Source organism: Sebastes fasciatus, chromosome 7 (genome assembly GCF_043250625.1).
Source record: "Sebastes fasciatus isolate fSebFas1 chromosome 7, fSebFas1.pri, whole genome shotgun sequence".
NCBI classification, from domain to species: domain Eukaryota; kingdom Metazoa; phylum Chordata; class Actinopteri; order Perciformes; family Sebastidae; genus Sebastes; species Sebastes fasciatus.
The window spans coordinates 9,568,070-9,581,988 of NC_133801.1; the positions used below are offsets into that span (position 1 = coordinate 9,568,070).

Below are 13,919 nucleotides of genomic sequence, written 5' to 3' on the forward strand. Positions count from 1 at the left end.
CTTTCTTTTTGGAGCTCATTCCCAGCTCCTTCCTCCATACACTGCTCTGTGCTATCCCTTTCCCAGCCCCCTATCGCCCCTCTCAGCATCAGACATCTCACAAGAGCGCTCACATGGCTGCGTCCCATCAGGAACGGGTCTCATGACAAGCAGCTGGTAACCTCAGCCTGGGACCCTTTCACTGCCTCAGAGCTACAAACCCTCACTGCAGGGTCTCAGAATTATAAATTCAGCTTAAATCATAATACACGTTCATTTTGTGCTATTTCTTTGACCAGGCACAGCCCTTTAATAATTGACCTATTCAGTGGCGGTTGGTGACTCAAAACATTGGGAAGGACAGAAGGAAAACCAACCCACATAACGTCATGTTATTTTTTTTGGGGCATTTTTCTTATTTTGCACGTGCACCTCCATTTTATGTATGGGCTCAGTGCTGCTTTATGCAATCTCATGTTCCTAATTTTTGTATGTCAAATTGAGGGGGGCTTAGTTGGGATTCTGATGTTTACATTTTTATTCTGTAAATCTTTTAATCTGGAGAGCACTTTGCACTTGAGTTTGACAAGTGCTATATAAATACAATTGTTATTATTACTACAGTAGTTGGCTTTTTATAGTAAATAAGCAGTAAAACAAAGAATAGAGGCGGCGCAACCTCTTCTGCCTCTATAGGCCAGCCTAATGATGTTTTTAGGTTATGTAAATACTTCATGTTGTATTCCTAAGGCTTTTCTCAAATGTCCTTTACGCCACTAGTTCTAAAACATTTTCCAGCTGTTGATGTTTTCTGACCATCTCTCTGCTGGGGATTTTCCTAATCCATTCCCCATAATTTGCATGGCTGTCCCATGTGATTCTCCATCAAACTGGCCTTCACACCTGGAACACAGCCTCTGCAAAACACTGAGGTTAAGGCTAGGTTGAGCTGCATGTGGCTGAACTCCTGCCACGTTGTGTTCATGTTGCCTGGAAGCTGCTCTTCATATGTTTCACATTATATGTATCCTTTATATTTTGTTTTATGGATTGTCTATGCTGTATTTTCATTATGTTGTTACTCTGTACACATGACATCTATTGCACGTCTGTCCGTCCTGGAAGAGGGATCCCTCCTCTGTTGCTCTTCCTGAGATTTATTTTTCCCTGTTGAGTTTTTCCGATGAGAGGGTCACACTGTAAAGCACAGAGGGTGTCGCAGATTTGGGATTTTGGGCTATACAAATAAAATTGACTTGACTTCTCTACCAAAGGTCATTATCTTCAGCCACGAGATGCATCGCTTAAGAAGGCAGTCTGACAAACTAGCTAACATCAGCCCCTACAAATATCACTGTGGCCAATTTATATTCATATTCCTGGGTGATGGCATAGGTCTTATCTATATGGCAGCCACAACATCACCATGCCTTGGTCTGGGTCAAGAGCCTGAAGCCAGACGTGGGAAGCCTCAAAGTGTCTGAGGGGATCAAGAGGACAGTCCCACTGCGTCCAACAGGGTCTGACAGGCCTGTCACACTAACCTGCTTTCCAGGCTATTCACTGTCACTCCACTAACCAGTGATAATAGTGGTCAATTTGTGGATGTGGTGCATGACATGACTGGCAATTTAGACACAGAAGGCAGCATATTCTAGGTGCATAATCACGGTATAAACATCAACCAATGAATAGTTTTACTGCTAATTAAAAGACGGTTTAGTCCTTTGATAATACTTTGGGTTTCCGGGGGAAGAAGTGAGTTAGCAAACGAGCTCTAACTGCTAACATTATCTAGCTAAATTATGGTTAGTTTGCAAAAACTTGACACTTTAAAGTTCCCATATTATAAAAAAGTTAAATTTTCATGACTTTTTTATTATAAAGCAGGCTTAAGTCCTATATAAATACTGTGAAAGTATCGAAACGCTCAACCCACAGGGAAATACACACAGCCCATATTCAGAAATTCTGCATTTGAAACAAGCTGTCAGGATTTCTGCACATTTGTGATGTCACAAATATGCAACATTTAGACCCTTTATACAGATTTAAACGTAAACATCCTAAACATGTCCCAGTTTATTCCTGGTTGCAGTCAAGGCCTATGGAAAGGAGGCTGGGTCACGGGCGGACATGGGTCTTGGGGTATGGGGTATGACACATGCGCAGTGTAACTGAAGCTGCGGTCGTGCGTTGCGATTGGCTCAACTCCGGCGGGTGCAAGCGATATTTTACTGCGCTATGTGCTATACCCCCGGAGATATGACACGTGACCTAGCATCCTTTATATAGGCCTTGGTTGCAGTGTATGTGAATGTCATCAGCTGATAGGAAGTACACATGTACCCAAGCTGCTGCCTAGCAACGCAATTCTGTTGCAATTTCGTCACAATTCCGTCAAAATGCGCTAAAACAGAGCGTTTTCAGACAGAGAGGGTGAATAAAGGCATATTCAGGCCGACAGTATGAGGAAAATAATGTGTTTTTAACAATACAGCATGTAAACATGTTCTAGTAGAAACATAAAAAAAAGTATGAACCTGAAAATGAGCATAATATGGGACCTTTAATATGAAACTGAGCCGGTTAACTTTGGGCAAAGCTTGGAAGACAAACTTGAACTTGAACTAAACAACAACACACAATAGATGTAACTCACACTCTGCCTTTTATTTACTCCTCTACTTCTGTTTTGTTTTTTGTTTTGTCGTTTTTTACATTTATCCTTTGATTTTGCAATATATTGTTATTAATAGTTTTTTATTTGTTTTAATTGAGAGGCTACTTTTAGGTTACAGTGTGATGCTAACAGCTAAGTTAGCCACCCATGTACATAAGCAGTGGAAACTGAGGCAGTCTTGAGCCCAAAATGTGAACCCCATTCCGGGGTACTTACCGACACAGAGGGGCTGGAGGTGGTGCTCGGCGTCGGGGACCGCTGGACGGTGACCAGCGCCATCCCGGCTGCTGCTGCTCAGACCTCGGTCACCTCGGAGAGTGGAGCACCGGGACACCAGGCATTGTTCTGGGGGCAGGAACTACAGTCTGTTGAACTACAGTCTGTTGAACTACAGTATGTGGAGCTCTGGATGTTATTCCTCCGGCCGTTGCTTAGCTGCCTCCTGTAAGGTCAAGCTACACAGAATCATGACTCATATCCGGTTTCATTCTTCAAAATAAAACTTTGTAGTCAGGAAGTGTTGAATTAACTCAGGTGTCAGCAACATGTTTTTTTTTTTGCATTTTCATTTTTATTTATCATTGTTGTAGGTCTAACGGTACGATGTAGTATTAGGGCCACATTGAGGAAAAAAAATCAATCTGAGATTTAGAGAATAAAGTCGTAATATTATGAGAACAAAGTCATAATATTATAAAGTAGTAATTTTTCGTGTTATTTTATTTTTTTCTCATAAACTTCTGACTTTATTCTCGTAATATTACGACTTTTTTCTCGTAAAGTTCTGACTTTATTCTTGTAATATTACGACTTTTTTCTCATAAAGTTACGACTTTTTTCTCGTAATATAATGTTTTTTTTCTCGTAAAGTTACAACTTTTTTTTCGTAATATTACGACTTTATTCTGGAAATCTCAGATGTTTTTCCCTCAATGTGGCCCTAATACTCCGTAGTACATTTGCTCTTTGGCCCTCACTGCATTAGACTTATATACTATATACTTAGACTATAAACGGTGTTACCTTTATCACAATGCTCAGATGTTTTGTGGCTCCAGACAGATTTATTTATTTATTTTTTGGCCAAAAATGGCTCTTTTGATAGTAAAGGTTGCTGACCCCTGAATTAACTAAAAAAAACATTGTTAAATAACCTATTTGAGGGTTAATACTTCAATAGCATTCACATTAATGCGCTGTTATATTTTGTTATTTTGTTTACAGGCCTCTGTCGTCAATAATTCACGTTGTCTTTTAAAGCTGACAATTCTCGTCTTTTATTTTGACACATCTCACAGCTTTCTACCGGTTGGCTTAACAGCTGCCTTTGCCAGTGTCTTCCGCATGCGCAGTAGCAACCAGCTGTCAAACAGGGTTTGCTGCTGGCTGCATAATGAATACACACACCCCATTCATGCAAAGGTCACTACCAATTGATCAATTAAACTGCAAATAATATGGATCAATACTATAGGTGATGCTACTATAGTAGAAATCTATCTTCATATGTGTGTGTGTAGACTGAGGTATTAGATAGGTGACATATAGCATCATGAATAACGCATTAGTGTGTATCTTTCTGATGCAGGAGAAGACCTGACCTTACATCTACGTGCTTCCATGTTTTTCTGTTACCCCACCTCTCTTGGGAGATGAGGTGTGGGGGTAGGGGTGTGAAAGCAAGGCGGAGGTGTGTGTGTGTGTGTGTGTGTGTGTGTGTGTGTGTGTGTGTGTGTGTGTGTGTGTGGAGGATGATGGTCAAAGTCAGAAGAGGTTCCTGAGGTGGAGAAGAGGTAAAAGATGGGAGGAGATATACAGCACTAATATCTCAAGGGAGCCTTGAAAATCCTGATGTCAAGTGTTAAATCATAAAAAACACATTTCCCTTGACTTGTCATGGTCCCCTGCTTTTTATTGAAAGAGCAAATGTTGTTGGGATGGAGAGGTGTGGATGGGTGTGAGGATACGAGGCTCATTTTGATTCACTTCATTGCATTATCTGGGTCAGCGCCTCCTCCTTCTCCTCCTCTCCCTGTCCTTCTCAGCATTCATCCCCTCCTCCATCGTTTCTCCCGATTTCCTTTTCATTGATCATCCAAGAAGCGATCCTGTGATAAAAACAGGAGAAGCAAAAGACAAAACAGAAACTGATTAGGAGGCATTAAAGTGGTGAAAAAAACAGCGACTGCATGGAAGAATGGAAAGGAAACAGGGTGGAAGATGGAGTGATAAAAATAAAAAATTGAGCATGCACATGATATAAATGATTGCAAATAAAGGAGTGACAGGATGATTGATGACAGACCCCTCTTGGGTGTAACCGATAAGGCCATATACGTGTGTGAGGGAGCAGCTGTGCATATGAATCTATTCTATTTGTTTTCTATTGTAGGGGTTATATCCCAGCTTTACTAAAGTGAAGACCAACTGTGTATTTTGCATGCATGTGTGTGCATAACATTTCAGCAGTAGGTAGAGCTCACATGTCTGCCTTCTTGGATAACACAATATCCAAACCACATTTTACTAGAAGAAGGTGGATGACTAAAGAGCAGCTGAAGAGAGAGTCATGGAGAGGTCAAAAAGAGGAAGAGAGAAACAATAGATCCTCTGCAGACATAATAGGTAGCCACAACAGGCAGGGAGGGACTGAGAAAGGGAGTGTGTGGGAGCAAACAAGATTAGGATTAGAGTAGAGGATGATTCAGGAGCCGTAGTGTCAAGACATAGACAGTGGGACTAAAGACAATCCTCCTTGTTAATTAAAGCTCAGCTATCCACAAGAGATTGCATTACAGACCAGTGTAGGGCGGCAACTAACGATTATTTTCTCGATTAATTGATTAGTTGTTTAGTCTATAAAATGGTGAAAAAATGTCGATCAGTGTTTCCCAAAGCCCAAGATGACGTCCTCAAATGTCTTGTTTTGTCCACAACTCAAATATATTCTGTTTACTGTCATAGAGGAGTAAAGAAACCAGAAAATATTCACATTTAAGAAGCTGGAATCAGAGAATTGTGACTTTTTTTTCTTTAAAAATTACTCATTAATTAATCGTTGCAGCTCTAGACCAGTGTGTGGCGAGTAAAAGAATAAAAAAGAAATAGACAGGTGTCATTTTTACCCCATTTTACCCAATACAGTTTAATGTGAGCAATTATCAAATAAATGCACAATGAAAGAGAAAACTCTTTACAACATCCCTGTAATTGTAATTGATTCACTGGCATGCTATACACCCATTCAATGTTTTTCACCCACTCTAGTCTGTTTTTACCAAAGACAGCAGAATACATGTCAATAAATGATGATGTCATTGCTTAGATTACTGTCTCCCCTCTGCATCTTGAGTCCACACCCTGAGCCCTCTCAACTCTCCTCCTCTCTGTGGAGCTTCAGTCCCTCTAGTGGTCATCTTTCATCACAACAAGCTCCTCTGATTCTAATGACATGATACTCCTTAAAACCAACAGGGGGGGATATGACCACATTATAAAAATCAGCTTACACTGGAGACTGGGATCTTGAGTTAAAATGCTCTTAATGGCAGATGGAAGAATCAAACACTGGTCATTATAGCACATGAGATGTTCAAGATGTTATTTGTTTGATTTGTTTCTTTTGCCCGGCTCTGCGATTCTTTTGAAACTTCTATGCAAACAAATATTTGTTTTTATGTGGCGAGTAGGAAGCACTGTTTCATAAATCACAGGTTGAGGTGAGGTGTTCAGACAGTAATATATGGAGTGACTTTAATGCCCTTTTAAGGTCCAGTGTGTAGGATCTGGCGCCATCGGGTGGTGTGGTTGCAGATTGCAACCAACTGAAGGCTCTCCCATGTGCCAAACGCGTAGAAGAACTACACGGACCGATGCGAGAACGCTCTCTAGAGCCAGTTGTAGGTGATTTGTTGCAGAGCCAGTGAGTAGAGTGGCGGCGGACGGCAGCGAGTAACGTTAACGACTCTGGCACGAGCAGTATAAGTTGACAGAGTTTGATTTGTCCGTTCAGGGCTACTGTAGAAACATGGCGGCCGGCTCCGTGGTAAGGACACGCTCCCTATGTAGAAATAAATGTCTCATTCTAAGGTAATGAAAACATAACTCTTAGCTTCAGGTGGTTATAAACTAATGAAAACATTATTTTTAATTAACCATTTCTGCCAATAGATCCTCCTGAATGGTACACACTGGTCTTTTAAGAAAACCAATGCGTAACATCCAACATGATCACATTGTTGACTCACTCCTCTGTTGCATTTTGAAATAGGCGGGGAGAGAGGCTTCTAGCAGAATTTGAGGGTGTAGTTATCCTTTAATGGTCTTAAACGTGCAAAAACAAACACATGTTATGCACTTCTCTAGCCCGTTCATCATTTCTGTCACTTTCTTTTAGCGCCTTGTATCATTGCTCTGTATCCTTAAGAGTCTGTATTTATCACTGAAACAGTAATCGCCTCTTCCTTCAGTTTCTGGGGCCTTCACATGAACCTTCATCTCATCTTATTGAAGCCTTTTCCTCTGCTGAAGCTGATCCCTCTCATCTCTGCAGATCTTTTACTGTATCCCGAGCGAGAAAATAAAATGTGGATACTGTTAATCAGTCATTTTGAGCCACTTAAGCCAAGAAAGACAATGAATAGATTTCACCTGCAGGAAACAACTAGAGGCCGATAGACAACTCTGTCAACTCTGCAGCCTCAAAAAACATACAGATAAATCTATCCACTCACTCAGTATCATCTCAGTGTTGTTCTGTTTTCTTCTGGTGTCATTTGACATGACATAAAAACATCATATTGGACACACACACACTTTCATAATACCTGAATAATGGAGCCAATGCACGTCAGTTACAATAAACATCATTTCTCTCTCCTCGTCTTTCTCATCTCCTCACCTGTAATGAGAAGACAACAGATCAAGGACCACTCAGTGTATCTTGGCAACAATTATATGAACTAAGAAGGCAGGTGAAGCGAGCAATGGAGAAAAGAGAGAGAGAGAGGGTGTCAGAGAGAGAAGAGGGCCTACTCTGCAGAGATAAGATGGTATTCACCGTTCGTGCAAAATGAGTTCATTAGGGGAGTGAGAGACAGCCACTGCTGGGAAGCAAGGGTTCTGTGTGATAAAGGGTGGGAGCGACAGATCGGAGGGAAAAAAGAGTTTCATTTCCTGTTCTTCAGAGGCAGCGGCAGTATCAGGGGATCAGCAGAGAGGCTGGGTAGAGGGAAAAAATGGAGAGACAGGGAGAGGACAGACGGTGCAAGTTAGAGAGGTAAATGCCAGGATTTTTTCTGTCAGAGAAAAAGTGTGACCCTCTGGATCGCTGTCAAAACATATTTAAATCGAGAACTGAGAGGAGACAGACAGAAAGAGAGTTGAAAGATATGTCAAACTCAGCTGCTCTCTGGAAAGTGGAGAGTCAAAGTGAGCTGCTGCGATGAAGTATGAAGGGTTATCACAGTGCAAAAGGCTAAACAAAACCCATCAGGGATTTCTCTAAAATGACAGCAACCATTTGAGAAAAAGAGTACATGCACACACAAACACGAAGCCCGGGCTGGCTCGCTCAAATTAATATAAGAAAGAAAAAGATATGAGAGCTGGGGAAAAAAAGGAGATGAAATGAGCTGCAGGTCTTGATAGACACCTGATAGTGAGAGAGGCTGGCAGGCAGGCAGATGCTGAGATGACAGGTACAGCAGAGGTGGAGGGATACGCTGGCTGTGCTGCGCTGTTTAATATAGATCTGCAGCGATAAGGCAAGACAGAGAACACAGGATGTGTCCATCAGTCAGGGGAAGGGAGCTCAGAGGAAATTGCCACAATAAAGCACACACACACACACATATAGGAGACACTCCTGGCTCAGTGTGTGTGGATACAGGGAGGTGCAATTAAACCCCAAAAATCTCCATTCTGAGTTTCATTTCAAACCTGGCAGATAGAAGTGCTGATGTGTGGAAACCAAGAACAACTGAAATAATCCCTAAAAGTTTCTTCTCACTACTTCAGGATTTGCTGTACTCACTGGCTCAATAATGTGGGACTGCACATCTGTTGTACATTGGCTACTTCTCAGATGGATGAGCTGGAGATTATCCTGTTTGCAATACTGAAATCAAACGCTCGTGCTCTTTCTTACCTCGTTGTCTAGTGCAGTGGTTCCCAACCTGTGGCCTGGGCCAAAGTCAAAATTAGATTTGCACATAACTAAAATCATAATCACACACTTACTGGATAATTTATACAAAGGTCTGTACATGAAACTATTTTAAAAAATTGCTTCGCTACTTAGCAAGACACATTGTCTTTAAAGCCGGTACTTGTGCACAGTTGAAGTTAAAGATCAGGCTACATTAATATTATTAGTATTATACTATCTCTAGAATTAGAAGTGGTGGCTGCGTAGGATTATTTCCGACTCATGTGATCCAAACATTTCCAATAATTCCTGAGCATTGCAAAGTCCAAAAACAGATGTAATCATTTCCAAAAATCCCATTCAACATGTTTTTATCTAACAAAATAGTCTGCCTCGATCCATATATGTTGGCGTTTAGCCTTTCAAAATTCACAGCAGTCAAAAACCTAGTTGCTCTCCCACTTGATGCACACAAAGGCACGCACTTGTATTAACTAGCAGCAATCTAAAACACCATAAATTACATTTATTTAACCACAATAACAAAAAACTATTTTGGCTTTAATACTCCTTTTATAGTAAATGAATTAAGCTGTTACAAAAAAAGATCATATCATGTATCTGCGTCCGTCAAGACGTCATCACTTTATTTATGTTGATGAAACTGACGAGTTATATTCATTTAAATTAGTTAATTTAATAATAAAAAAAAGATAAACTCATTTAATACACTGAATCACTTAAATCAAACTGAGGATTTTGTTCGAGGATTTTTTTTAGGGTGATGACGACAGAAAATGGGGGGAGGGGGTGTCTCAGCTTTTCTTAGATATAAGTAGGGGGGGCTTCAAAGAAAATAGGTTGGGAACCACTGGTCTAGTGTATGTGTGTGTTTGTGTGTGTGTGTGTGTGTGTGTGTGTGTGTGTGTGTGTGTGTGTGTGTGTGTGTGCGTGCACGTGCACGTGCACGTGCGTGTGCGTGTGCGTGTGTGTGTGTGTGTGTGTGTGTGTGTGTGCCATGACCACAAGACTGTTTGCTGTAGCTGCTGATTGCAGATGTCATTCGTGGGATTAATCAGTGGTGACAAGGAACCATTGTGTTGTGCGCATACGTACTGTACACACAGACAGACGCACTCAGGATGACAGAAAAACAATGATTGCTCTGACAGCGTTTAAAGAGGCTCAACGCAACACATGATTTCAGCCTTTGATCAAGACCATACTCACTTCACGCTGTTGTGTCAGTCTGCTTTTAAATCAGTCGAGTCATAATACAAACAGAAGAGTTCATGATGTAGTCACGAAAATGGTCAATAGAGTCATTAACCTCTATAAACACAGTATCAGTAACAGAACCCCACAATGTCCACTTTGTCACAGCATTGCCACTTGGATAAGAACCTGATCCTGTTGCCACATGTTGATGCTCAAAGGTTTACCACCTCATTAAAAACATTCAGTCCAGCGCATTGTGGTAGATTTTGGTGCAGATAATCCAACAAATTCTGTTTGTTTCAATTTTGTTGGCAGAGCAATGTGTAAAAAGCCAGAGATTTATAGGGAATGGGAATCGAGGAATCGAGGGTAGCATATGGCGCTACACAGTAGACCATCATTATCTGTCACCGGTCTATTCATGTCACTCGTTCATCATTAGAAATGTATAAAGTACGTGCGAAAGACAAATACCCCTATAAAGAGAAGCTGACAGAGACAAAGGGGCGATATATTACAAAATGATAGTTAGTTTATGATGTAAATCCTTACGAATAAGTAGGACCTTGACAGTTTGCCACACATTATGGTCACTGATGTGTTTTGGCGTTAGTGAACACCTGTCAGCAGTTCAAAATATGTAAATCTTTGGAGGCTGATGTCCAGTTTACAAACGGGTAGATATATGACATTAAGATCTACAAGCCAAATGCCAACTACACAATCACATGGACAAAGATAAGCTAGCTTATGTTATGCTAACGGAATACAAACAAAACGATGGCTAATACTGCATATTTAAAGGGACTGTTTGTGACTTCTTACATGTATAAATCATTGAGGGTCGGTGTCCCATGCGCGCTCGCGTGTGGCTACGCTGTTCAGACAAGACTCCAACACAAACTACACGGAAGCACCAAAACCGCAAAGTTATATCTAGTGAAGCCTGTCTGTTAAACAGTGTTGGCCGCGGTCGGAGGATGCGGGGGAGACCGTAGCTTTGGTCTCCAGGACCGGAGTCTCTGCTGTACTCTGCTCCTCTGCCTACCTGCCTTCACTCACACACCGCGCTCGTTCTCGCTCCACCTCACGTGCATGCGCGCACACTACACACTGCAGAAGAGTTAATATAGCTCTGAGAATATCTAGTAAATGTACAGTGGACGTTTGTGTAGAAATAAATGCTGCAGCTCCTCCAGACCAACAGAGGTTTCCCGTGTCTTGTGAAGTGACGGGGCTCCGCAGAGAGAAACGTTGTCGTCTCCGACCAAAACTCCGGTGTCTCCCCTGTTCGCTCCGGCCGCAATCGGGAGGCTGAAGCAGGAAAAGCCAGCACTAGGATCAGCAGTGATTCATGGAGAGACCTTCATCTGGTCAGCTAACATTACTACCAAGCAGGTGAAATATAGAGTGATATTGTGGTTTTAGCTGACGTGTGTCGCCTCACTGTTTTGAGCGTTGCTCGTTCATGTCTATGTAGAGCGAGCACAAGCACGACCCTTTAAAGGATCAAAGAAATAAATCAAACTTTAATGTCTCGGACTGTGTACAAGACAGGATTGACAAACGAATAAAAGAATCAACAGATGACAGGTTATTTATTTCCATATATCTTTATTATCCATTATTTCCCATATATTTATATATCTTTATTCTATACAGGTGTATTTCTCAATACAGTCTTTTATTGACATACATAGATCATACATAAGCTTGAGAGGTATGAGAGAGAGAGAGAGAGAGAGAGAGAGAGAGAGAGAGAGAGGCAAGAGGGAGTTTACTTCCTTCATAAGATATTTTGGCAGTTAACAAGACGACAGGAGATCACATTACAGACACACACATACACACATTTGATGTACGGTATACACACACACTCACACACACACACACACATCACGGCATGCACACATACTATAAAGGGGCTGAACACCTCTAATCCACCCATACGTGCACCAACACACTAATCAAGGTGCACACACACACACACACACACACACACACACACACACACAACACTCAAGCCCACGCAAGAACTACACACACATCCATGGAGAGAGGAGACAGGTATTCACAGGATAGATTACACCAATACCAGACTGACTAGTAAATACACATGTAGATGTACAGTACTCGCCATATTTTAACTCCTGCTCCTACATACACTCTCAGAAACACACACACACACACACACACACACACAAATGCACTATTTTTTGGTAGAAAGTAAAGAGCAGTAACGCTGATTTTCAGACTATGCCATTGATGATGTTATTAGCTCTGATCCATATTTGGTTTCTATTAACTGACAGTTATGCAGAATGACAACAGAGTGCGGAGTGTCACTGTGATTAAACAACGACCATCAGCACTGTGTCACGTAATGTCACATGTAATGTTTGTCAAACTGAAGTGTGGGAGGTCAAAATGACAGCGATGATACATTATAAAATAAATACACATTTCATATTGCAGTTATACAATGAATACACTTGGTTGGTTCTGTCTGTGATCCATTTTTTCCACATTATAACAGTCTATTTTCACACACACACGCACACACAGTCACACACGTTCATGTCACTACCAGACAGCGCTTCACAGTGTAGGGAACTCGTTGCAAATCCGTCGCTCGTCCGAGATGCCACCAAATAAACACAGGCTGACAGTCAACACAACATAACGACAGCTACAAATATTGAAACATCTTCAGAAATATGAACAGAACAGATATCATATATTTGGCTTCAGTAACAGATACCTGAATTGTGCTACATATTAGAAATGCATAACTTAACAGCATAATATGAAGATGCAACCGTAAAGACTGAGAGAGGATTGAGATGTAACTATCTGGGGCCGTATTCATAAAGTTTCCTAATACAAAGAGTTGCTCCTAGTGATGAAATTCCCCTTATGGTTAAGACTATATCCTGGTAAAGATACAAATATTCACAAAGAATCTTAGCCCTTAAGAGAGCTCCTAAGGTGAAACACTTTTAAAAGACTTTTAAAAAGGCTCGAGAGATTCTTAAGCAGAGGAGAAAATTAAAAATATTCTCCAAACGCTGAATGACAGTGAGTTAATGAAGAAGATTAAATATAAAAGATTAAAATAAACAGCCCAGTCACACGAAAAGGCGTATAAATGCCACGGTAATGCACAAGGCGTTTAACCGTGTATCCTGTATTGATTGGAATGTAAAGGCATCCGCTTATAAATCCTACGGTAAGATTTAGTGGCATATAGTGCCTTCAAATAAAACTTGTGAGCTCATGTTTACAACATGGGATGTCGTGTACACGATATGCGTGGCGCTCAAGTGGTTAAGTCGTGAAGAACATCGCTGCTAAGCAACGGCAATATTAACGCTACTGTCGGCGTCTAGAAGCCACAGAGGCTAACAATTTAGCAAGCTAGAAAGCGGGTAACATAATGCAGTAAATGCAAAGGCATAATGACAGAGGAAAAAGATGAGGCCATTGGGAATATCAACATTTTCCTCAGACATATTATAAAATTGAGAAGAAAAACAATATACGTCTAAAATTACAATATATTAATTTATAATGCACCGAAAAACTAACTTCCATGGCCATTTCTGACAATGTCAACAAACACGTCACCAGTCATGAACTCAGAGCTTTCAGAAACTTTACACTTATGAGGTTGTTAATACGACATGAGGGGGCGTTCATACGGACTCATCTCGTAAACACGGTTACCAACAAGAATATAAAAGCGAGAAAGGCCGCTTATGGGGGGGAGGGGTTATTTTAAGCCGGCGTACAAATGACACGCAAAAAGGTTGAAATGCATACTCATGACACACGAAATGTCCGTGCAATGTCGTGGTATTTATACGCCCTCCCATGAGACCGGGTTGCAAT

The 13,919-nt window shown here is 41.1% G+C and overlaps 1 protein-coding gene and 1 long non-coding RNA gene across 2 annotated transcripts in view; one reads left to right on the forward strand and one right to left on the reverse strand.

Annotated features, from left to right (window-relative positions):
* ssh2a (slingshot protein phosphatase 2a) overlaps positions 1–3,109 on the reverse strand; it is a 38,507-nt gene extending 35,398 nt beyond the window's left edge. Inside the window, exon 1 of the mRNA XM_074641351.1 lies at positions 2,879–3,109. Within this exon, the coding sequence (XP_074497452.1) occupies positions 2,879–2,941 (63 nt within the window). The 5' untranslated portion in view covers positions 2,942–3,109. The remainder of the gene's footprint in view (positions 1–2,878) is intronic.
* Positions 1–13,919, forward strand: part of LOC141771314 (uncharacterized) — a 202,033-nt gene that overhangs the window by 152,537 nt on the left and 35,577 nt on the right. The window lies entirely within an intron of this gene.